Below are 27,824 nucleotides of genomic sequence, written 5' to 3' on the forward strand. Positions count from 1 at the left end.
TAAACATGAGCTTTAGAACTATCTACATTCTTTCAAAATCACCAGATGAAATAGTTCTTAATTGAATAACCTTGTGAACATCTTAAATAGGAGTTAATGAGAAATAGATTTGCATCATCTGTTAGTTTTTACTCAGTTTGTTATGGAAAAAAATATGTCCACTTCATATTGAAAATCATAAGACTAAAGAAAAAAATTACAATATGAAGATCAATGGATATTGCTTGTATATTGTATGTCAAAGGCATCTATGTTAGTGCACTACTTAAAACTGGTTTAATACCCCACCACATTGTGTGTCTGTACCAAGCCAGGTTATCTGGGCCATGTGTAACATTTTCTTCTAATTAGTCTTTGTTTGTACATTTACTTTTCAGATGAATTGGGTGTTTTAGGGTTCTGGTGATCTTATAATGTAATACTTTTGGTGATTCCTGTTATGAAAACTTGGCTGTCCATTCAATGGCATTGTACAAAGCCATTGAACAGACAAAAAGTAAATAACACACATATAACTGTCCCATTTAAGGCCTAAACTGTGCAAAGAACCTAATGTATGGTATCTAGCCAGTTTGCAGCAGTGAATATATTTTGAACATTTTTTGTTTTATTTACAGTGTATGTCAATGATAGAAGATATGATGAAGGAAATGCAGTCATTGAAAGATGCTAACAAAAATCTTATGGATAAAGTAAAAGGGGTGAGTAAAATTAGAATTCCAAAGAAACTTAGTAAAGTCTTAAGGATAAAGGTCAGGGAGTGAGGGAAATCAGAACCAGGAGATGCTGACAAAAGTCGGATAAAGTACTGTACATGGACTGATCGAGTAATATTGGAACCCTACTAATTTCTATGTGACTTGTATATTCTAAGGTTAAGGATAATACGTAGAACCAGATTGAAATTTGTGTTACATGAGTATTTTGTCTCATGAAAATAGTACAAATAGAAGTTAAAATACTGAGATCTGTTACTTAATAATTCAAAGGGAATTAATACAATGAGTGGACGTGAGAAGGACCATGCTAAAAATGTTATTCAGGAATTTAGGCTGATTATGGTACAATCATGAGTGTCATAAGAAATAAACTGGTATCTGGTATTCAGTAACTCTAAATGATTGTAGTGCTTAGAGTACATTATTAGTATAAATGTTTAAAGTTGCTTTTACAAAGTTATGATTTCCTGTCCTTTCTCATATAATATATTCCCAACTTATATTTCAGTTGAACATTGATGATTTGTTGAATAGATTAAAAGATTTGGAATCCAAAATGGTAAGAAACTGTAACATTAATATTTATACCCCCGCTTTAAAAAAGGGGGGGGTATACTGTTTTACCTCTGTCAGTCAGTCCGTCCCATGAATATTTTTCGTCGCATTTTTCTCAGGAACTACAATACAAGGATTTCTGAAATTTGGTTTCAGGGTTTATATAAGTCAGCTATACCATGTGATGCGTTTTCAGATTGATCACTTGACAACTTCCTGTTTACCAACACTTGTATGATTTTACACATGATAGCCAAGTTGAAAATTTTCGTCACATTTTTCTCAGGAACTACAATACAAGGATTTCTGAAATTTGGTTTCAGGATTTATATAAGTCAGCTATAACGTGTGATGCGTTTTCAGATTCATCACTCGACAACTTCCTGTTTACCGAACACTTGCATATTTTTACACTATTAATATTATCCACTTGCGGCAGGGGTATCATCAGTGAGCAGTAGCTTGCAGTTTCACTTGTTAGATATTATTTTAATTTATTATGGATTGTTATGGATTGTTTCCTTTGTGACAACATGCATGTAGTGTGGATGGACTGCTGAAATTGCCATTGCTGCAATATGGTTGCAAACAACTTTTTAAAACAATGTTTTTGTCTAGATTTTAAGCTTAAAAGATTGATAAATCACAACTTCCTCACAATTGAATATCCATGAATAAGTGTTTTGAAAAAAAGATAAAAATGAAAACTAATAACAGTATAAAAAGAAGATACAGTTTCTATCTTGGATTTACATGTATGTCAGGAATATAAATAGAATTATAATGGTTTTTCAAAAGAGTGAAAACTTGTTGTTTGTAGATATTTCTCTTGATCTTGTTATGAGATTTCAAATTCACTTAAACTCTTTATTAATATTTTATCTTATAGAATGATATGAATGACCGATTTAACTTATTGCCTTCGCCTGACGACTTTGCTCAGTTTGTAACTTGGGCAGGATTAGAGGATGCTCTTAGTGGTATTAAAAAAGACTGGGAAAACATGCAGCAGCCACCATCAGAACGAGTTGTTATAGAAATGTCTAGTCAAACAGAAGCAGTAAGTATTTCCCCTGACCATAGCTATAGTATAATCTGTCACAGACTCTGCTTCCTTGTAAGGGTTTATCATTAGTGTTACCTCCCCCCCCCCCCCCTCTCAATTTTTCTTTAATTAGTTAAAGTGATAAAAATGAGCAAAGATCTTCTGTTCCCATGGCATGCTTAGATTTAAATTGAAAATTATATTGAGGGTTTATTGTAAGTCATTTCTCATACTTATTCAGTGCTTTATTTATCAGTTAATTCCAATTTTGAAACTACTGATTTTAGATGAGGTCTGCAAGTGTTGATTCTGATAATAAAAACAAATCAATACAATGGAATCAGATGAAGGATTCAGACCATCATGATTTACACACTGACAACTGTAATCGTGCTATGGATTCACATTATAGTAATCAGTGTGAAGATTCACACCATAATCAGTCCAAGGATTCACATTATAGAAGTCAGTCACGTGGTTCACACATTGGTTATCAGCGTTCACCTAATAATGATAAGATGAAAGGTGAACACTACAATAATCAACCTGCTTCACAAAGCAATAGTCAGTTCAATCATTCAGACTCCACTGATCAGTCTAGACAATTGAAAGGGTTAGACCATGATGACCTTCCCAAGGTTGTCCACTACAATGATCAAACAAAACCATACAGTAGTGAGGTTACCAAGGTATACACACTGGTTTCCTGTTTTGTTTTCACCTCTCTTTTTTTATATAGAATTATGCATGGATTGACACTTTCAAATGTTTTATTGGACTGAAGTAAATTTTGCATGGTGTGTCTTTCTGTTTGTTTGTCATAGTTTTTAGAGTACCAATTACCACAAAAACATATAATTCAAACAGAGTACAACACAGAGGAAAATTACAAAATGTCAGTAAAATAAAAGACTTTCATAACAGTGCACTTTTAATGTCGTTTGAACTTGAGGACAAACAATCATAACAACCCACAATGTTTACTTTTTTTAACTATTAGTTATGAGGATGGTCAAACACAACAAACCAAACATAAAATCATCAGAAAAAGTTTTAAACACTGTATTCAATTGATTAATTTTACATACACATATACTGTTAAAATATATCATTACATCTCATCCATGTATGAATCAGAAAGTGATTTGTGAATGTGATTTAAAATATTTCTCTTGACATTTGTAAACAGAGAAATTTGATTGTTTGTTTATTTTTGTTTGTAAGACAATACACAGAATAGCTTTCATCATTAGATATTGGATACAAATCTTGTTTACATTTTGATAAGAAGACATTATTGTTTGTAAACATAGGAGAGACAATATAAATAGTTTTATGTTCATGACATCTGAACAAGTGTAATTTCATTTCTGTTGTTTTAGTCAGTATATCGTAGATCATATAAAGATTAGAATTCACATTTTATTAGGGATCTCTATCCCACAATGATTTGTTATTGGTTTTGAGGCTAGATATGGAATGTAGTTCTGTGAAATTTTTTTTTAATAATTTTATGTTACTTCAGTTAGGGGTGGGATCTGCATTGTTATAGAACACTGCAATGATGTTATTTTCATCTTTATTTTAAAGCAAATAAAAATGGTTAGTATAACATATAACTGGTAAATGGATGCACATATATGTATAATAGGGTAGAGGCAGTCTTGCAACTAAGCCCGAGAAATCACATCAAAATGATGTTGGGCTTATCATCTGCACCACTTAAAAAAACACCATAATTTCAAATTAAACTGTCACTCCAATTAAAATTTGTTAGATGACAGGAAGCACATGTTATTTTATCATGATCCACAATTGGTAATTGTTGCATTAATGGATTAATAGTAAATACACAGTACTGCCTCCCCTTTTTTGAGAGGTTTTATATAAAAATGACCCTCCTTTTTATAACATACCATATAAAAATGCATTCATGTTTGATAACTATATACATTGATTTGGGGTATGTATGATCTTCATTTCATATATGAATATGCTATTCAGAATCTTAAATTATAAATAGTCAATGTTATTATACTAAATTAAACTAATATATGAATTAATATGAAAGTTCACCTTCAAAATAAGTTCAAAATGCCTCCCCCTTTTTTCATGTGAAAAATTTGGTTGATTATTTAGGGAATCACTGATGACTAGAGCGGCCCCCTATTAGGTCAGTCAGCCCCCTCTTTACAAAACGTTCTGGATCTGCTCCTGACTATAAGTGCTGAACATTATTTTACATGTATATTAAAATTGGTACATTTTTTAGGCCAGAATGGCACACCCCTACCAAAAAAATATTGAGGTATCATTTAGTATCAATGGGATCTATCCCCTAGATGAGAAAAGACCTAATTGTTCTTCTTATATTCTTTTCTTTTTTTCTTCTTCTTAACATCTTTTGACAATCTATCAATATATGCAATAAGAGAGTGTGGTTGAGCTCTCATAGTATTTTAGTGACAACAAATTAATGTATATGTAATGAACTTAATTAAGCTGTTGAAATTTACCGAGAATTACCATATTAAAGATTCAAAGCTTAAATAAAACATATAAAACTATGAAAAATAATACATTATTCAAAACTCGTGCTTCTGATGAGGTAATCTGTAGATGTAAAACTAAATTAGAATATTTACTTTTTACTTTTTTAATTTGTTAACTTGAGGGTTTATCAAAAATTTACACACTCAGTTTTTTGTCGAGCCTGCAACTTTTGTTGCAGAAAGCTAGACATAGGGATAGTGATCCGGCGGCGGCTACGGCGGCGGCTACGGCGGCGGCGGCTATGGCGGCGGCGTTAGCTAACTTCTTAAAAGGTTTATATTTTAGAAGGTGAAAGACCTGGATGCTTCATACTTTGTATATAGATGCCTCATGTTACGAAGTTTCCGTCAGTCACTTGTCCAATGTCCTTGACCTCATTTTCATGGTTCAGTGACCACTTGAAAAAAAAGTTCAGAATTTTTGTAATGTTGAATTCTCTCTTATTATAAGTAATAGGATAACTATATTTGGTATGTGCGTACCTTGCAAGGTCCTCATGCCCGTCAGACAGTTTTCACTTGACCTTGACCTCATTTCATGGATCAGTGAACAAGGTTAAGTTTTGGTGGTCAAGTCCATATCTCAGATACTATAAGCAATAGGGCTAGTATATTTGGTGTATGGAAGGACTGGAAGGTGTACATGTCCAACTGGCAGGTGTCATCTGACCTTGACCTCATTTTCATGGTTCAGTGGTTATAGTTAAGTTTTTGTGTTTTGGTCTGTTTTTCTCATACTTTATGCAATAGGTCTACTATATTTGTTGTATGGAATGATTGTAAGGTGTACATGTCTAGCGGGCAGATGTCATCTGACCTTGACCTCATTTTCATGGTTCAGTGGTCAAAGTTAAGTTTTTAAGTTTTGGTCTTTTTATGTAATTTTATATGCCAAAGGTCAGCTATATTTGGTGTATGGAAATATATTATGATCTATATGTCAGTCCCGCAGATTTATTTGACCATGACCTCAATTGCACGGTTCATTGCACAGTGTTAAGTTTTTGTGTTTTGGTCTATTTTTCTTAAACTATAATAAGTAATAGGTCAACTATATTTGTTGTATGGAAGCTTTGTTAGCTGTACATGTCTGCCTGGCATGGTTCATCTGACCTTGACCTCATTTTCATGGTTCATTGGTCTTTGTTTAGCTACTTGGTTAATGTTAAGTTTATGTGACAGTTGTAATAAAGCTTTATACTTAGGACTATCAACATAATATCAATGATTAGTAAAGAAGGCGAGACATTTCAGTGTGTGCACTCTTGTGTTTTAAACATCTGATTAATGTAATATCATCTGTCCCCTAATCAGTAGTGGATGACATATTTATATCTCTACTTAACCATTTTATAATTGAGAGAAGATATGAAATTTTCACTCTGAAGGGCTTAGTTGGAAGACTGGAGGCTATTTGTGAACATGTTTTGTAATTCGTTTTTATATAGCATTTTGTCGAACTAGCTAACCATTACTCAATAAATGGCAATAACTATTGAATAAGGTTCTGGGATTGGTAAAACTTTATCATTGTAGAACAAACCGATAACCTTATGGTACCGTAGAATTTTGTTCATTACAAGGTTTATGCTCAACATCATATTGATTGATGAAGACAAAGTAACTTCAAGGTGAAACTGGCTCTATTCTATCTTGTGTAATACATGTCGAAAAAGTTAAGTTGTCTAGAAGTTTACATTCTTTTAGTGAAAGTCTATGCTAGAATTCATGATAACTGGTTTTTTCCTACAAATTATGAATAGGTATAAATGTGAGCACCCTTTACTGCATGCATATCACATTTTTTGGCAAGCTTGTTGATTTATTTCATATCTCAGATTTTTTTTATATCTTTATTGCTGTGTGAATATTTTGTCACTACATTATTTAAATATTGACCATATTTTATCAATATATGATGAATCTTTTTGACCTACATTTTACACTTGAGTGACTCTGGTTGAATTTCATTATAAACAGGTGGTTCGTTTTTCAACGATTTTTTTGTTGAGCATCATGCATGCAGATAAATTTCTATTTAGATCAAGAAATGATAGTAATATATGTTAATATGATATCTAACCTAGCTACAATAATGCAGTTACTTATAAGTCAGGCAGACATTGGAAAAAGTCCAGAAAATTATGGCTCAGTTGTTAGAATGTACTTCATTGGTGAGATGTATGAGTAATATGTTTTCAAATACATTCACATTTTATTTGTTAAAGAATGGCCATAAGTGTATTCAAGAACCTTTGATCCAGATTAAACGGCTGCTTTCTCAGACCAAATAATTTTAAATTATGAGAACATTTGTAATCTCATCAAATATTTTTTTAATTTGTAATTTGAAAAAAAATAATTATTGAAATGAAAAATGAATATGTTAGCCATAACTGTTTGAATAGGAGTGAAATATACAAAACAAACAAGATATCAATTGTTAAACTACTTGAACGATATACTATATCAAGGTTGTGTTTTTAAACAGATGACATTTTCTATGTTATAAATTTAAATTTTGGTTTTAAAGTATCAAAAGAGAGCTTGTTTTAAACCCTTCCTTTGAGATAATTGAAAATTGAAAACTTTAATTTCGTAATATAAGGTGATAGTCTTGCCGTAAGTAAAATTTAAAATCACTTTGAGGAGATGATTTATAGCGGTGCTGTTGTTATTAAATAGAAAATATGTTAAAGTCACAAAGTTGAGAAAATGAAAATAGGCTTTCAGTATTAGATTGAGGTAAAATAAACACTATCAATACTGTTTATATTATATTGATGTGAACCTTATGTCAATTATATGGATACTCCCTAAACTTAATAGCCTAATATATAAGTCAGACCTTAAATTGGATTAATGTCTATATAAACACATGATGTTAAATCTGTGTGCTGTCACCTAGGGGATTAAAGAAGTCTCTTTTTACATGATTTGGTGCAAATAATTATAATCAAGGTGCAACCTATGATTTTGTATGCAGGACAAGTTTAAGGCAGGTGATGCTTTATATTTGTGAATTTAAAATTGCATGTTTAAGTTTAATCTTTGATAAAATTTCCCCTTGTCACCTCGCCTTTAAGAAGTGGCTAAACTTACCAATTAAATGGACTAAACATGCATTATATTATGTGACTTAGGGAAAATTTTAAAAGGCTTTGTATTGTAATAAAATCCACGTTGTTCGGATGGCTGTTTAAATTTTTAATTTTATTAAAAGTTTTTTTCACAGATTAAACATTTGACAAGGTTAACAATCTATACAGTTATGATTTGTGTTTGAAATCTTTCGGTTGCCAACAAAGTTGTTTTGGTACAGATATGATTGTCTGAATATAATTGATATATTGACTATTGAGATCCTTGGTTATTATTTTTTGAGAATATATGACACATATTTTTCTGTTGAGATATTCGTTCATTGTGTTTAACTTTCAAAATGAAACTTTTCATTGTAATAATAAGAATGTTTTCATCAATGTCGTGGTTGTAAAGGCATTTCCCAAAATGAAAAGAGCTGTTATTCTCTTTGTCAAAGAATAAAGAAGTATTACTAAATCAAATATTATATCTATATCATATACATGTAATTTAATTTATTCACACAAGCTAAATTTGATGACTTCTTTGAGTCCCTTTTGTGTTTACATTTTAAAGAAGACTAGCTTAAAGACAGACCCAAACCTCTGTGTTGTTCAATAGATTTATCTTGGGCTCTCCTTTGCTATAACATTTTGCATTTAGGTCTGTTTTTTAATGAGTTAATGGTACTGTATTAATGACTATTCAACACCAGATTCCTCTTAAAATACAATACTGTTTAGATTATACAATGATCATCAAAGAAGATGTGGTATGATTGTCAATGAGGAATCTCTTCACAAGAGACCAAAAAGACACAGTAATTAACAGCTAGATTTACCTTGTGTTTAAGAAAGCTTTACATTTAATAATACCTAAAAGGTAACAAGAATCACCAAAATTATGTCTTTTTCTCAAAAACTCACTGCAATATATCAATGATTGCTTGACTTTTGTTTGTTCAATGTCCAGTGGCAAATATCAATGATTGGTTGACTTTTGTTTGTTCAATGTCCAGTGGCAAATATCAATGATATACTACCATTTTTAAGTGTTCATGCTTTTAAACACTGTATACTGATATTTAAGCAATTTTGTCCAAAGGGTTTTTTTTAATAAATATTATAGTGTTATTCATGTCTCACAGACATAGACCACTCATGGTTACCCAGTTCAGTAAGGGTCAGCTATTAGTTTATATTTGTGTTTGACAAACAGTAGGTAAAGCTGAAAGTGAAAGAAAATGAAAGTAAAACACACCTTGAATTGAAAATTAAACACCTGACCCTAAATAAGGTTCTTTTAACTTGTTAAACACTACAAAAAAATTAGCTTAACATTTGCTTTTATACTCCCAAGTCTTGGACAAACAGAAAATATTTCCAATTTTTTACCTTTTACAGGCGAGGAATACTTTTGCACTGATGTTTAAATTTATGAAATAATCAATTCATCATTCACATATTTGACCAAACCCAAACAAGTTTTGATAATTAGCTTATTTCTTAGTTTTTAAATGCTTTCTGTCTGTAAAATATTTTAATATTTGTTTTTCAACCGAAAGTTTCACCCACCAATTCTGACGTCAATGTCACAACTTTTCTTGGACGTAATCTTTATCAGCATAAAAGTTATAATTACTTAGATAAGAGTACAAGTAAAATACAGAAATTATATTTCATTATATAAGATGTATGACATTTTTATATTAAAAGTAGACCAAAAGTTTAAATGGTTTTCTATAATAAATATATCAAAATTAAAAAGTTTGTTCTAAATTAATGTTTTCAATATGTTATATTTATGACTATTTGTCAGGTGTATCAGTATATCATATTAATTGGTTAAAATATTTTTAAATGTCTAGTTAGCGATTCTAATTGATGTAATTTCAACATGACTTTTTTCCACAGAAACGACAATTTAAGGTTTGTACAACGCATGGTCAGACACCGTCTTTGCATGAGTGACTTTGTTTCTATGGCTTTCTGTTGCTATCAAGATGATTATTTGTTTAGAATCTATCAGATGAGTTTGTCATTAAGGGATATATGTACTCAATATTTCTGCATCATTAATTGTAACCTATATTTAGAAACACAAGCAGAAAAATACCTTTTTCGGCAGGATAATGTCACGAAAAGTCAATATTTATTTCAAACTATATTATGAGTAAGTTGGAATTCCACAGTACTTAGGAGTATGGTGATGGTAATTCGTCTTTTCAAAATCTAAAGGACTATGGGTAATCTCATTGTTTCTACACCAAAATGATAATAACGTTACATCATTGGTTGAATTTCCATTGTTTAGAACGATTTAAACCAATCACAATGTTTCGGTGTACATTTTTGAAAATATTACCCAGAATGCATTAGATTCTGAATAGGCGAATTATATACAATGGTATGCAACAAATGTATGGCATGTTCCGAGGGATGCACAAAATATAAGCATTCACACAAACTAATCCATAAACAACTAGCACAGCAAACTAAGTTATGTCAGAAAAAAAACTTATATTGAATGGATTCACTTGCTTTCTATCACCTCTCCAAAATTGGAGATTGGCTATACAAATGTATAAATGTATATAACATAAAATATAGAAGGCTGATTTTTACGTGAAGTTTTACAAAGTTTGTTCTGTAGTGAAGACTGATGTGAGCTGAAACATCCCAATGATGTTTTTGTCTATGTTTTTAATTTTGTCATAGCTGTATATTGCTCACTAACCAAACCAGAAAGATTATTTGTTTTGTGAAGAGTTTATGTAGTTTTCATGGTTGTTATGTAAAAATATGTTTGTATGAAATTTTAATACAGTCTTTTGTGATCTGTTCTCTGTACTTTGTAAAATGTGTAATAATATTTATGGTATAACATTGCACATTCCAGTATCTTTAGACAGAGATTATTACAGAACCAAGTGACCATTTTGACAGTTAAGGAACTTGTTACATGCAAAAAAGAATAAACTTTTCTAAGAGTCTTTCATTAAAGAAGTTTGCTATAAAAAAATTCCTCAAATGTTTGTTTAGTCTTAAAATAACTAAAAGAGCATGGGCTCCTTTTGATTTTCTCTATTACTATTCCCTGAAATATGGACGTTTATACCTTGTATTATATTAACAGTTTACCTTTCTGTTCTGACCAGTATAGTTATGAAATGATGCACAATCTTATTATACAAATAAAGAGATGTGGATTGATGTCAATGAGACAACTATCCACCAGAGTTCAGATAGATGTAAGAAATTACAGGCCTTCAACAATGAGAAAAATCCATACTGTATAGTAATATACAAAAAGTTCAGACAGGAAAAGTTACATATATTTTCTCTGATAGGACTACATACCTACTTACAAGTATGTCCCATACAGGATATATTCATAGGACTGACAATTTGTTTTCCCAATTGTTGAAAAGATTATAGAATCCCAATTGAATCGATGAAATTTTTTCACCGGTTTAGAACTATTTTTTGTACAAACTTCGATCACCTTGTTGAGGGATTACATAATGTTTAAAATATAGACCAAAGTCTTAAGAATATCAATTTAGGGGATTTTTTGTTCCATTTATTTTGTTTAAAACTCTTTTTATGGAAATTTTTTTAACAATAATCTTTTTTTCAATTTTGTCTGAGACTGTTTACTTCAATCTTTTTCATGTACATGCATAGAAGACAGGGCTGAAACCTATTCCCCATTTAAGCCAACCGTTATTGTTGAAATCCATAGGGTTGCCTATAATTTCTTACATCCACTTCATTTTAACTTTGGTGGATAGTTGTCTCATTGGCAATCATACCACATCTCCTAATGACATGTGTAGGAAGACCATTTTCTAACCATTTAATAACCTGGTCCTGTTACTTTTTATAAGATCAGTATATCAAGCTTAAATATGCATTCACACAATGTATGAAAGTCCATCAAATTATTTTTAATGGGGATTTGCTGCAAAGTTCATTTATTTGGGGTCTTCAACTTTGCCAACAATCGTTTTTATTTGGTAAGTTTATTTTTCTCAGCTTTAATTGGTTGAGTTTCAATTTTTTTTCTGTGGGAATGTTGAACTATCCAGTTTCCATACAATATGGCGTGCACAAGGCAAAATAACATTGATTTTTTTATGGAAAAAGTAATTTCAAAACAACAAATATCAAATATATATTCAACATTTCAAATTACGTAACTAAGTCAATCTTTTTCCATTTACAAAACTAAGTTTGACAATACTATAGGAATTTAAGGTGTGAATGTTAAATTATACAGTTTATTATTGAACAATTCAAATAATATTTCCACAATATTTCCATTTTATTATTTCTAAATTGAATTGCAACATTACCTTACGCATTGTAATCATAAACAAGATATTGTATAAAACACAATGTGGTGACACATTTAAGAACTTTCAATTATGTTGTGTCTGTGTTATTTTTAAGATAAAAGTACAATAAAACCATGAAATTAGAATTTAATTCCACAATAAACTTTTGTAATAGAATAAAAATTTCACACTGATGTAAAAAACATGCAAATATTTCACTTAGTGTACACATTTGAATAAGCTTATATAATAAAACTAGCTAATTATATTGTTACTTTAAGTGAACATTTTTTTGTACATCAAAGGGAAAGTTTGAAATATTGTATGAAATCCTTGTTTGTACTTACTAAACTTTACCACATGCTTTTTCAAAAACAATAATTTTTACATTTATTTTCCTCAAGATTAAATAACAATATTTGGTACACTGTGTCCCATATAAGTTATTTAATTAATGTATAGCATTTATACATTTTTATCACAGACTAGGTTTCTACTAGAATTTGGCCCTCAATATGAGATTGAATTTTACTATGCTTCCTTTATTGGAAATAATCTTTTGGTAGATAATTTGCCAACACACATTCTTCTGACTCGAAGCTGTCCAGGGTTTGCTTACTTTAAATGCTGTTAGGTTTATATAGAAACCTTTTTAGTAAATAAGGTTTTTGTCGAGCCTGCAACTTTTGTTGCAGAAAGCTCGACATAGGGATAGTGATACGGCGGCGGTGTTAGCTAACTTCTTAAAAGCTTTATATAAGATTCAGGGGATGTTCTTTGGGTTAAAATACCCTTTCTAAATGGCCTAATGCTATGTAATACCCTTACAGTAATGAAATAGAGTTTTGAAAAGTCAATTCAAGGTGAAAAAGATACTTTTATTGCAAAGGTGTTCACTGAGGGAGTTCAGAGTAAAGTATTGACTGTCATATTGTTAAGAAACCCTAAAAAATAATCCTCACTTGGGTTATCATGAAAGAGAAGGTTGCTTAAGAGTTTAATAAGAGTATAGTAGAAAACTTCTTGTGACAGTACAGTTTTGGGGTAAAGAGAACTTTTCTTTCTTATTCATTAATTTAGAGCTCATAAAATTGTCACTCCTTCTAACAATGTACATAGTTGTTATTGTTTGTTATTGTATAAAAATGGACATAAATTTGAAAAGTCTTATTGGTGCAAAAAGTTCAGAAAATGATTTTAAGCTATCAATAGATGATCCAAGAAGTTTATAATGACAGGATCCCTCCAGAAGGTGTAATTAACACAGGAATCAATTCAAGCATAACTATAAAATAGTCATACAATAGTGATATAATGAATAAACGAAATATATTGTCACAGAATCGATTACATCATAACGATAAAAAAATTTACAGTTCTAATTAAATCTCTGGTTAATGCTAGGCGTCAAATAAATAACACATATATTAGGGCAATTTATGAACTTGATGTAACAATATTAAGGGTACAATAACTTTATATAGTGCAAGTCTTGCCAAGTTATAATTCCCCATAAATTTAGTATCATGTTTCCTTTATCTTAAGAATATGGAATAAGCAATCAACTCCATTAAATTTACATACATCTGAATATAGAGGGGGGATAGGACCTTTATCGGGACTCTGGGATCAGGTGTTTTTAAGCTTGGGATTTTGGGATTGATCCTTTCAGGTTCCGGGAATTCTTTTTTCGAATTTCGTGACCTCAGGATTTCGTGTTTTTAAGCCCGGGATTTCGGGATCTGGTGTTTTTAAGCCTCGGATTTCGGGATCAGAACCCCTCCTACCCCCTCTCAATATATAAACTTCCTAAAGTAATTACTATAACTGAGTTTGCATTAAGCAGTTAATATATATGGAAATACCTTAAGTTACGAATAGTTACATTAAAATATGGGTTTCAAAGTAGAATGTCTTCTATATATTGCCAAGTTATATAATAACGGCTATTCTGTATAAGTCAATAGACTAAAAAGTTGTTTCATAAATAAGTTACATCAGCAGGGCAACATCATCAGTATATTACACATGCTGATTTAATGTATATGGGCGGATTTTGTTATATAATTTTATTAAATATAGTAACATTATCTCAAATCCTTTGAACATATTATTCAAAAATGTAAGTTAGGCATTTCTGTGTGTCAATATTTTTATTTTTTTTATTTTAATCTGTAAAGTTTCATTTGTGTGATTTTCTTCACAAGAATAGAAAGCCCATTTACTTATAAGCTATTCATTATTGGCCCTTAGAATTATAATACACAATTATATTTTAAGATCACTTGTAAAATCTGCCAATATTGAACACTATAGGTTTTCAATTGACTTGAATTGATTCTCTATGGTGTGAGTAATTGAAAGTTAGTCTGTTGTATGATTGTTAGATAAAAGATTAACTATATGATTGAAACATGATCTCCTGTGTAATTTAATATGTGCATGTGAATATCTCCATTTATGAATGACGTGAATGCATAACCCACCTGCAGAACTTTTTTATTGCAGTTGTTATAAACACTTCAAGCTACTTATGATAATTTTATAAAAAGAAACATGCATTCCTGAATATAATTGTTGGCAATAAACATTTATGCACTTAAACTGTTACATAGTTCCAAGAGAGGGTAAATTAAATGTGAATTTTGATGACTAATTGAAAAACGTTAGCCCTTGAATTTTAGAATCATTTCCAGCAAATGGATTTTTCAGCAAACTTTGATTCTTCCAAGAAGCTTTAAAGTCTTTATATGAACATAGCTCAGAAATACATATTTTTTTAGTTATTGTCTTGGGCAGATATCAATCCTGTACAGTTTTTGAATTGATATTTGCATATAAAGTAGTCAGAAATGTCACCCTTCTTGGCTAAACAGTCTGCTTCAGACAGGAAGTCTAAGGTTCTCCATGTTGATATCATGTAAAATCCATGAACTTTTCATTCTTATTTACTTCACATTGATTTAACTGACATTTTAAACACTTGAAAACAGAATCAATTCCTGATAAACATTGTGTTTATCGATGCTATCAGGACCTTATAGAAAGCTTGATTAGCTCTAATAAAAATTGAATAAACTCTATGTTTTGATTTATGATTTTTCAGCCATCCAGACCAGCATCCTCTCGTCCAGGTACTCGTATGAGCTCAGGATCCACAGGCCCATCAGAAACACTGCTGGAAATCTTAGAAAAACTAGGCAGACTTAGTGAGAGTCATGATTCATTGACCAAACGAGTGGAGATTTTAGAGGTACAATAAATTGTCATTTATTTGCATATGTCAAGTGATGACTTAAATCTTAAATATAATTTATATGTGACATTGAATTGGACATAAATATCAAATCTTGACATTGAATTCAAACTGATTACAAACAGTCTTCAGATCTTTAAGTAAGTTAGAAACTATTGCTTTCTGCATCTATAAGATAAGATAAGATATATTTTATTTCCAATAGTGGACCCATTACAAGCATAATCAGTACATTGATTTTTTTTATTACACAATTGCAATAGACAATAAACAAAAATAAAAATAGAAATATGTTTGACAAAAAAAAATATTAATTGAGTTAATAATACATGTAGTCACAAATCAAAACCTGTATGTTTAGTGATTATTGACCATGCACCAGAAGCAGCATCACATCCATTATAGAAAAAAACCTCGAGTTAAATACTTCCTCGTGTCTGATGCATATGAGCAAATAGTATTGTTGTTCATATGCAGGAGTCACCAAGGGCAGGTGCTTAAAGGTGCTTCACAGAAATCTATATAAGATAACAATGGTACTGAGATACCTATAACATATTCACTTGGTAATAATCATTTTAAACTTTTGTTGGTATTTGGCTAATTGAGATTGGTAAGTTAATGTCAGCCAGTCAGCAATCCAACACACAACCATTAGACATCTAGGGGTCTGTTCTAATTTTGGGTGTGAGATTCACTTATACCTAAAAACTAACTTAACATGGAAATTCATCCTAAGAATAGGAGGCAAACTAAACAGAGATAACTCTTCATTTGTATTGATAAACAAAAAAGATACAGATTTTATTGGCCATCACAACATACTGCACCAACTACCTCCAATCATCAATCATGATGGAAAAAAAGATAAACAATATATTCAGTGGCATTCAGTTAAGGAGGTTTTGTATCTCATCTGGGTAAAGTAGTCATATAATTCTCTCTGGTCTCTGTAAGAGTACATGAGTACATGAACCGTTTTGATGATGGTAGATCATGTTGTAAATGTTATTATCAAAACAAAGTTGTTTTTTTTTATGCTGACAAGTGTCTTGAAAATAGAGACAAATTTGGCATAAGGATTCTTTTTACTCTTTGACTTGTATCCTGATCTTAATCCTATATCTACAGTAAGTTCAAATAAAGATTCCATAGTAGTTTCTTGTTTATGATTGCTTGATATTTGCTTTAATTTTCAGGAGGAATTGAAAAACAAATTAGACAAAGGTGCTTTGGATAACCTCAGTAAGTTTTAACAATTACATAATGTTAATAAAGGAGATTAAATAGTCTATTCCTACACATAACCATGTGTCTGTCTCATGACAGGAACATTATCTTTGGTTGTCTTTTTTTTATATCAATTTTTTAAGTCATTAGAAACAAAACCCTTACCATTGGAGGGCTGTAATATTTGAATGTTACCCAAAATACCAATATTTGGTTCCAATGGCTCTCCTTATTTTTCGAGGTCAACTTTATGACATTAACTTCAAAGTGTATGCATGTCACCTCAATCTTATTATATGTCATGTTTCAGGTTTAATGTTTAAAAGAGCTCAAATATGAACTTCAAAAATTGAAATTGGATAAAACCTTTTTTTTTTAGAGAGAGGTGGGGTTCCCTTCAATGTCTGACACACGAAGTTCAGAGGCCTAAAACTTCCTAAAATAGTGTAAAACTGCAAGCATATAACTACTGATCAGGTTTATTACTTAAATATGCATAAAACAACTACTTCCAGTTACAGGTCCAGTTGAAGTCAAAAATAGGAAAAAAATCTTGAAATTCTTGTTTTTTGGGGGGTGCAGTGAATTAGACTACTGTACCTTTTTCTCATACCCGTTTAACTTCAACCTTAGAACTGTTGTGTTTAATGTGTTCGCTGTGTTCCACTCTACATGCAGACTACAGTTAGATACAATATATTAAATGTGTTTTTGTTTGTTTGTTACAGATGTTTCATCAGACCTTCTGGAACAACTTCAGCAATTAAAACAGGAAGTGGATGCTCTAGCAGCAGCAAGAGAAAAGGTAAAAGGAAGATTTGGTTTTGAATGAGTTGTTGTTGGTTTAACTTAAAATAGAAGTTGTCAAAATAGAAAGTAGTGCTTACAGATATACATAGTTTATGCATGAACATTTGCTTATGCATTTTAACTGAAGCAATTGATATAGAAATGTGCTAGTTTATATTTGCTTAAACACTTTATACTAGCTAACACCTGTTAAGATTATCAACTTTTTACAAATAGCCAACAGAGAAAGCTTTATATTTATATATATATTAAGAAGATGACAAATGAAAAGATGTATATAGATATTTTCACATTTATAGCAAAATATAATATAATGGATCATTTCAGGATATCAACACAAATGAGGTATAAACATAGATAGGAATGATATCAATATCTGTTCTATTTCGGGGATCTTTTGTTTTAACATTCTGGTCTCACATCTTTCTGTCTATTATGAAATTTTTCATAACCACAAATATATTTCTGGCTGGTTTCTGTTGTTTGAATTTGGTTGTAGGTCATTCTATTGACCGATAAGTAGGTTTTTACATGCACTCAATTGTAAAATTCAAAGAAAGAATTAGGTAAAAAGTTGCAAAACTAACTAAAAAAAAAAAGAGTATATAGGTTAATTAGTGGCTGATGTACTTGTCTTTCCACATCTCATATGTTTTCTGTAATGTCTTATGAAGCATGGTACTGCAATACATCAATAGACCAGCATACTTATAGTAGTGAATGTGTAGTACTGAGCACCACATATCAAAAATCTTATCAAGTATAGCAGGTCAGACCCTTTGGTCATAAATCTTTTCTAAGCACTCAAAGGTCAAAAATTTGTGCTTGAAACACCAAATCTAGTTTTTTGATTGGATTAAATCTGAACTGGTCCATTGGAGTACAATAATCATACTCAATTTTTTTATTACTGCAAGGCCAGGAGTACATTGGGTGTGCCACACCTTAATTTTTTGCTGTTCATATACCATCATATATTCATTAAAAAGTCATTGAAATATTCTGTATGTATGTGTCATTCTTTATCAAATTTTGAAAATGCAAAAGGGTTAACAAAATCACAAGGTGCTTGACCATTTACCTATATTATTTGAACCCCAACATTTATCTACTTCATGCATTAGTCAAGGATAAATTCAAATTAACTATTAGGCCATAAAAAAGAATAGGTTTGTTTGCCCAAACCCTACCTACCCAGAAAAAAGCTGCCAACTCAAATTCTTTTATTGTCCTGATTTGAAGAAGTTTTTTTTTAATCAGATAGGCATGAAGACTTATAAACATCCGATACTTCAATTTCTTTAAAAAAAAATATTTTAAAAATGCCTACCTACCTACCCACTGTCTCAACCTTGGTTAGGGTTTGGGCAAACCAATATATTTTTAAATGTGGCCTTAGTAGGAGGACATTATATCATAATATATATCTAAAGAGTAAATCTATCATTCTATGGAAACATTTATGTTGTCGGTAAGAACTTCAAAGTATTGAATCGTAAGCGACTTCTTTTCATATTTTCGTGGCATTTAATAATGATTTTTTTATTGAAATATTTGACAATGAAGTCTGACATTATGTGACAAAGTAACTAAAATATGTCAGAATCAATAGTGATATAATGATAACTTGTGTGAATTGTTTATTTGCTGTTTCCAAAAAATAAGAATGCATTCTATATTTCTCTATAGAGACAACAAATAAAAAGTTTTAGTAACTCCAATTTTAAGAAGTTTGAATTTGAACGATGCTATTGATTTTAACAATTATAGGATTTTAAAAAGGCATTTGTGAAGTAATAAATATTTATGAACTTTGAATGCAATTGTAAACTGTGGATTCATTTATTTACAAGGGTACCAATAACCAATTTCTGTTGATTAAGGAAAAGTTGTATTTTCTTAGATATTGAATGTCTTGGTTTTGCCAAAGTCTGATTACAAGCCTATTGAAAATATGAACTTTAAACTTTTAAATTTATGGTTCAACATTACCCATGAAACCAATGAAATTGGTATCCCAGGAATCCACAGAATAGAGTATTGTTCATGAGGATTGTTCTACTTCTAGTTTTCTTCCTGTCTCGTATCCTCAGTTAGAAGTATACTTTTTTCACTGTTATTGGTATACATGTATTTAGTAATCAGATACAATATAACCACAACTAATTGTTATTATTACTAATATGAAGAAATAATTAAGAAATAATTAAAGGATAAGCTTTGTCATGATTTTATTGTTCAACTAGTTAATCATACATTACTTCATTCTCCTGATATCATGTAATAGTTGCCACTGAACAGATAATACCAGCTTTATTCATTTAAACATGTCCACTCTATATGCTTAAATCTGTATCTCATATAAATGCACTAATTTTCCTTATCAGAATCAAGATCTGTTGAGCAGATTGGATTCTATAGGTATTAGGTTTAAACAAAATAGAATACTGTTCATATGTCTGATGGAAGTATCATGTTTTGATTTGATACTAAGTACTACAGAGACCTCCATTCTAATCTCTGTTGATATACTATCATCTATTATTAATTTATCCTGTGTTAATATACTATTCTCTGTTATATATTATCCTCTTATATACTAACCTCTGTTAACACTCTATCCTCTGTTAATGTACTATCCTCTGTGAACATACTATCATTTCTTAACACTCTATACTTTGTTAATATACTATCCTTTGATAATATATTATCATCTATTAACATACTATACTCTATTGATACTAACCTCTGTTCCTTTCTTCTCCGTTTCTTTTCTAACAATTAGCTAGGTGGAGAATCTGTTGCTAACACAATGTATGCTGTTGTAAGAGCAGCGAAAAAATTTAAAGAAAAAAGACGTGTATCATTTGCGGAGAGTAACGATGACTCTGGGCTAGAAGCAAAAGAGGCATCAAGTACTGAACAGCTCTTGTTACAACACGAAAAAGAAATGCAAGCAATAGCAATGGAAAGCCTAAAGACGAAGGTTGAATCTTTAGAGGATAGATTAAAACTGCTCCAGGATATGGTTATGGGTGACAGTGCCTACCAGAATAACGTTTCTGATCTGAAAACATGGCTGACAGATATGGAGAATCGGCCTGACCCATTAGAAGGTTTAATGTCAGAGAGTTCAAGTGAACGAGAGATTACAAGTGAACGAGAGATTACACCAGTATTAGTAATAACAAAGAAAAGTGAAGTAAAAGTTGAAGAAAAGGATCCAAGCGATTTTGAACAAGATATGATGGATATATTTTCAAAGGATCCAGGCCATCGTGACAGCTCAGAAGGTTCAACTGTTATAGTAGGAGATATAGTAATAAGTAACACCAAACTTAGGATATTAGCATATGTTCTAAATGATCAGCTTCACAATGTGAGAGATAAGATATTCACTCTTGATCAAGAGTTAAAAAAAATGGCAAAGGGAGTAGAGTTTGCTCTTTTAAGAGCTAAAGTAGCAGGAATGGGTGAAATGGTAAGTAAGAAACAGCTGATCTGAGATTACATACTTTGGTCATAATGAAGTACACCAACAGCATCAGGGCCTAATTAAGTTCTCAATTCAAATATATATATTTTTATTAAATCACATTTTCCTGATCCAAAGATTGTTGAATTTGGTTAAAATCTTCACTTTGAGTATCACACTTTATATGTTTGCATTTCATAATAGACCACAATTTTAGTATGACGAGTCAGTACATCAGAAGCCTCCAGATTTTTGTTTTATGTAGTTAATGCATTGAAACTCAATAATTGTCATATTTTTGAAGCTTTGAAAAGAATGGGGTTAATGTGTAAATTTGAAATTTTGTGATTTTCATTATATATGCATGTACATATATTTATTGAGAACTTAATTAACGCCTTATACTGTATGCATTTAGTCTTATTTTCTCAGTGAGATACTGTCTTGTATTAATTTCTTTTCTATTATTCCACATTGCTACAATAAGGATTTGGAGTCAGTATTTTTTCAAAGTCCTCCAGTGCTAAGGCGATTATCAGAAGTAAACTTCCTTTTGGATCGCCATAGTAACATGAGGACTTCTAGACCAAACACAGTACCAGAGGTGGGCGTACATATTGTATGGCTTTACCTTGTTTTACCTGGCTTTACCTGGCTTCACCTTGATTCACCTTTTATTTTACCTGCATGTTTAATAACCTATTTTTAACCTCCACATACTTACATCTCTAGATTAAACTGCTTCATCATTCATTGCTCCTGTCCATGTTCAATGGAGAGTATTTAATTTATAATACCATCTTTATTCATATTAAAACCTATATAATGATTCATAATTAAGACATTCTTGTTAAAGGTGTAACAAACATCTACTTGAGTTTACTTAATCAGGTCGATGAAAGTTTGTATACTTTGTTACCTATGCTATAACAAACATTGAAAGTTATTCAATTTGTGGAGATTCTCAAACTTAATATTAAAGAAAAGATAAAAAAATCATAACAATCAAAGCAATACAAATGATTTAGTTCTGCTCAATATTTTGTATTCAATTTTATTACAGTGCTTATCCAGTGACCTTTGGGGTATCACAATAGCAATGGCCAAAACAGTTTACCAAATTGCAGTTAGATTTCTTCTCCAACTAACTGATCAACTGGTAAAATGTTTTAGCAGATTGCTCAAGTGAAATGTTGTTAGTATGAAGTGAGTGCTGTAAAATCAAAAGTAATACTTACTTTCCAGATCCAGTTAGTTGATATCTTTGTCAATTGTTTCAAACACAAAAATGACTTACTATAGTATGAGTCACTGAATAAGAAGGTCTAATTTTGACATGGAAACTTCTATCATAAATAGATTTTATAAATAAATAGTTCAAACCATTGTTTTGTAGATGTATATTTTATAGCTTTGTCTTCTAAGACAAAGTTATTGTGTAATTATGATTCGTATAATATTTTCTATACAAATTACTGATCTGCTGGCATTAAAGGGAAATAATTTTTATTGAGTTATTGTACACTAAAAAATTAATCAATGATACCTGGCTTCTGATTTTGCCTACAATTTTTTTCAAAATTTTAATCATCTTAAAAATAAATTTCATTGTTTCTTTTCAAAACAGAGGATAAAAGTTTAATAATCATAAAAGTAATGTTACAAACAAATTAAATGAGGAAAGTTGATATTTGTCAGACAAAAATTGTGACAACATTTTGCTGATTTTCAGTAATGTAAATTATTTCCCTTTAATGGTAGCAGATAAGTAATTGCTTTAGAAAAAAAAATCCGAATTACAATTATGCACTAACTTGTTGTTGGAAAACGAAGCTATTAATTATAGACTTACAAAACAATGTTTTCAACTATTTATTTATAAAATCTATTTATGATAGAAGTTTCCATGTCAAAATTAGACCTTCTTATTCAGTGACTCATATTATAGTAAGTCATTTTTGTGTTTGAAATAAATGACAAAGATATCAACTAACTGGATCTGGATGGTAAGTATTACTTTTGATTTTACAGCACTCACTTCATACTAACAACATTTCACTTGAGCAATCTGCTAAAATATTTTACCAGTTGATCAGTTAGTTGGAGAAGAAATCTAACTGCAATTTGGTAAACTGTTTGAGCCATTGCTATTGTGATACCCCAAAGGTCACTGGATAAGCACAGTAATACTAGGTAGATAAAAGAATGTACCATATTTTTGCACTTATGATTTATTGCTAGCTTTTGTTGATGGTTATATGTAATATATTTACTTAGTTATTAAGCTTTTATGGTAGACATGCTATCAACCTAGAATATCATTAATGTTGACCAATGCAGTCATTTTACTTTTGCAACAAATTACATTCCTTGGTTATGCATTTCAGATACATGTTTTATGGGATTACTTAAAGGAATTTTTACTTAGTCATTTCTGTAATTAAATCTGCACTTTCACAAAATGTCATGCTAAATATAAAAACGGTAAAAGTAGGAAGAAATATTTGCACGCATGACTTTTAAAATAATTGTAAAATGTAAATCTGTAGTTATAAAAATTTGTAATGAGATATGTTTAATGCATATTATCTGCCTTTTACCTCATACCGTTGTTATGTCCACATGCAGCCTTAAATTTGATTTTAGTTGCATATATTTCCTTTTCCTTTGGACTTTGATGAATATAATTTAACAGTGTTTACCTATAAATGGCCAACAGAACTTCAGTTTAGGAGAGTCAGCACAAAAAATATGAACTAGCCTTATGCTTGTCTATGCAAAATAATGTAATATTTGGTTGAAGAATATATGTACCTAATTCTATTAAAGTAAACATATTTTTTTTAATGATATAATAATACTAGTAGAGTAAACAAAAGTAGCTCTGATTGTTTTATGTAATTTCATGACTAGATAAGAATGTCATAAAAATCTGCTATCCTATGTCTATTCTGGGAAAGTTCTTTAAGCCTTTTTTTTTATTAAAACAAAATGTCTATAATACAAACAGTAGAGGTCAGAAAACTTTCCTGCACTATAAACTATATTATATCTTTCTATAGGATAGTGATGCCCTCAGCAGAGCACAGGCAGCAATCCAACAACTCCAGGCTGAAGTTGAGAAACTCCATGGAACAACCAAGGACATCCTCGAAGAAAACTCAAGCAGAGCTAAAGAAATTGAGGTTTGAATATGTACCTTCACATTAGTAGTATACATTGAAGATGTTTCTGCTTTGTCCACATGGTTTACACAAACTAACAAAAATAGAAAAATCAGAACACAAATTAGGTAAAAATAATTCTCTCTGTGTGTGCCAGAAATTTATCTTTTCATTCTGATATTAGAACACATCCAATTATTAACTTATAATTAAAGCATCAATATGATTTCTCTAATAAGTAAACATTATCTTGAAACACTATCATCAAATATTGATCACATGGTTTCAGGTAAATTTGAAAATCAACAAAAAGATGATAAAGTGCTAAGACTTCATTATCTAAAAGGGAAATTCCAGTTCAAGGACAAAAATTGTGTCCATAATTGACATTTAAGTGTTATTTTTAACAAGAATTCTAGCTAAATTCCATATCTTAATCACAATGAAATCACAGGTTTTATATTCTTCTACACAAGACAACACTTTGGACTTTACATTGATTTAAAAAAAAAACATAGCATAACATAAGAATAAATTGCCATACACTTATGATCCAAGATCCTGTCTAAACTTATATTTTTGCATTGCACAAGACTCAGACTATAACGTCTTTACAATAAATCCATTGGATGTGTCCTGATTGATATTTTAGATTGTCCAAGGAAACATGTTTTTTAATAGAAATTGTGGAAGGATTGCATTGATGACAGCTTAATTATAAAATAATATTTACAAATCAAAAAGATTGATGTGAATAGCATTTTTTGATTCCTTGGAAGAATTGGAATTGAGCCCCTTAAGAAAAGTTTATTCATTGTAAATCAGGAATAGAACAATATGTAAAATATCCATGAATATGGTATATTATAGACCAATTCATGATTATAATATTTTTCCTGAAACAGATTAAAGTTTCTATATGTGAACCTGTTGTAATTTGATATAATTATATTTTGATATTAATACATATTTTACAGAAACTGTTTGCCTATTGTGACAGACTTCAAGAGGAGAAGGCTGACAAGGAGTTCGTCCAATCAGAAATGGATGTTGTAAGTCCAGATATAATGTATTTGTTAACAGTACTAATGGACAGCACAATAAGCTTTTTATCATGCTATTTTATATGCCCTATCATAGTGAAGGGGCCATTAAGTTTTACCCTTGTCTGTCTGTAAGTAAGTATGCCTGTACGTCTAACAGTTGGTTTCTGTTCTCTAACTGAAGTTTGCCTCAACCAATTGTTATGAAACTTATGCACAATGCTTATTACCACATAATACAGATCAAGTTCCAAATTGGGTGGCATCACTTTTATGATATTTATACCCCATCTACTACAACAAGTGGGCAATATGTGAAGTAGTTTTTTATCGATCCATTTGTCTGTCTCATTTTTATAAATTTGTCAAAACTAATATATATTCCTTCTTTTTTCATAATTATTCAAATGCAATATTAATAGATGAAAATGTGTTTAAGATTGTAAAGTTGAGTATTTCCCATTAATAGAAAATTTGTAAAAGTAACTGTGGGTAGGACACTGCAAATTTAATGACTGATTTTATTCGTTTTTTTTTTTACAGAAAGCAGACAAGAGATCACTGGACAACAAGGTCAACCATTCTTTGTTCGATACAACAACAAATGACATCAACAAGATGATTAAAGAAATATTGGATAAACTTGCAGGAAATGTAAGGAGTATTTCTATACCACATTGTTCAAATGTTCATTTATACCAATTACAGAGCTTTAATGTTCATTTTATTAAAAATCTCCATGCTTCAAATGTTTTTTTATTATGACTCTTCATGCTTCAAATGTTCATTACAAAACCTCTTCAAATGTTGAAGCTGTAGTAAGACTTATTAACATGGTCAGTTTTCCATGTTTCATTTTGAGAAATCTGCATTGTCTGATGTTTAGGTTATGTTATTATAAATTCACATATTCAAAAGTTAAATTTGAAGTACTGCTAGTGACAAAGACTTTTTAAGTGTTCAAATTATATGTTTTTCAAATCCACATGGTCCAATATTTAGGCTAACCTTTTCCTAATCCAAGTGGTTCAATATTAGAGTTAAATTAACACAATGTATGACATAAGAAATTCTCAAGGATAAAATATTTGAATTAAAGTATACACACCTCTTGAGAGAAAAAAAACCCAACCAAATGAACTACTATGGTCAGATAAATGCTGTTTGAATTTTTTTTTATTTTTCAAATCAAGTCTTGAGAAGAGATATTTTATATTGTACTATGTATAACAATGAAGTTGTGTATTACATAGAATAACTTTTACATGCTACAGGAGGAAGCTTGGAACCACCAGTGTAAGGTGTTTACTGAAGATATTGATAGCAAACTGGATCGCTTAGAACTTGATCCACTCAAAGAATGGTTAGAAAGCCGTCTGAAGGCCTTGAATGAGAAACTGAAGAAACAGAATCAAGCACCTGTAGAATGGTCGGAAGATGATGCCGCTGGAATAAGAAGGTTTGATTAAGTTAACGATTCTTTAGCTAGAGTTTTTCACACAGGGTTTCCTTCTATCTGCTTTGTTTAGCTAAGGACTGTTCCAGAATAAAATGTCAGGACATCTAGTCTGTATATAATGGGGATGTAAGCAATTAGGGAGTGGCCTTAATTAATTAAATTAAGATTATTGGTGAAGTGGTATATGAAAAAATGTTGTATTTAAAATATTGATTAAAGAAAGAGTGTATTTGCTTATTTGAATTAATCTGTGAACATTTTTAGTTTTCTTCATGAGCAAGATATATATGTATTAGAATATAACAAATAAAATGATATAGGATTACTATCCACAATCAGGCAACTCACAAATACTGCAAAATTGATTTAACTTTCCATTTTATTTGTTTCAGACAACTTATACAGAAATTCCATTGTATATCATGTGACCGGCCAGTAGATATTGTGCCAACAGGGTAAGGAAGTCCTATGATGACACTAATGTTACACAAGTATTATAGATTGTACATTTATAGTTAAAATAGAGCATGAGAAACATGATATGATCTGCTAGAATTTCAATGAAAATATCTCTATAGGTTAAGTTTCTATTTCAAAATGTTTTGGTTTTCTACCAAATTTCCTGTATAAATTTATGGTATCAAGATTTATGAATTACATACCTTAATCTTCAATTGGGTTGGTTTACATTACTTTATTAATTTCTGTGCTTCATAACCAAATGTGCAAGCAGGGCCCTTGCTGACATGTCAGTTTTCTAGTATGTTCTTTTAACATTTGAATTTGGACATAACAATTTAATATTTGAACAAGGTAACACTTGTAAAATCTAAAAAGATTTTTCTTAAACATATTAATTTTGATAGCACATTTTTAAATTTTTGTCATCTCAAATTTTTTTTCATCATTTGATACAATTTTATTTTGTATTTTTAGGCCAGTACCATCATTACCAACTCATAATGGACTACACCCCACAAGATCACCTAGGCCTTACACTACTTTCGAATTAGACCAGATAAGACAGCATGCAAAGAGGTATAAGGTTTTGCTAGCATAATTATAATTAATTGGTGTGAATTCATTAGTTGCT

At 30.5% G+C, this 27,824-nt stretch overlaps 1 protein-coding gene across 11 annotated transcripts in view; it reads left to right on the top strand.

The window, feature by feature from the left end:
- The window catches only part of LOC139487803 (glutamine-rich protein 2-like), a 46,268-nt gene that overhangs the window by 6,239 nt on the left and 12,205 nt on the right, over window positions 1-27,824 (top strand). For 4 of the 11 annotated variants that reach the window (XM_071272906.1, XM_071272907.1, XM_071272904.1 and 1 more), the window contains exons 2-15: window positions 618-701; window positions 1,228-1,278; window positions 2,164-2,334; window positions 9,869-9,883; window positions 15,401-15,547; window positions 16,750-16,795; window positions 17,509-17,585; window positions 20,376-21,071; window positions 24,128-24,250; window positions 25,207-25,281; window positions 25,816-25,926; window positions 26,547-26,731; window positions 27,124-27,186; window positions 27,668-27,769. In XM_071272906.1, coding sequence (XP_071129007.1) covers window positions 618-701; window positions 1,228-1,278; window positions 2,164-2,334; window positions 9,869-9,883; window positions 15,401-15,547; window positions 16,750-16,795; window positions 17,509-17,585; window positions 20,376-21,071; window positions 24,128-24,250; window positions 25,207-25,281; window positions 25,816-25,926; window positions 26,547-26,731; window positions 27,124-27,186; window positions 27,668-27,769 — 1,946 coding nt within the window. The remainder of the gene's footprint in view (window positions 1-617; window positions 702-1,227; window positions 1,279-2,163; window positions 2,335-9,868; window positions 9,884-15,400; window positions 15,548-16,749; window positions 16,796-17,508; window positions 17,586-20,375; window positions 21,072-24,127; window positions 24,251-25,206; window positions 25,282-25,815; window positions 25,927-26,546; window positions 26,732-27,123; window positions 27,187-27,667; window positions 27,770-27,824) is intronic. The other 7 variants (XM_071272911.1, XM_071272909.1, XM_071272912.1 and 4 more) reach the window with 3 other exon arrangements.

The sequence above is a fragment of the Mytilus edulis genome, chromosome 9 (genome assembly GCF_963676685.1).
Source record: "Mytilus edulis chromosome 9, xbMytEdul2.2, whole genome shotgun sequence".
Lineage (NCBI taxonomy): Eukaryota > Metazoa > Mollusca > Bivalvia > Mytilida > Mytilidae > Mytilus > Mytilus edulis.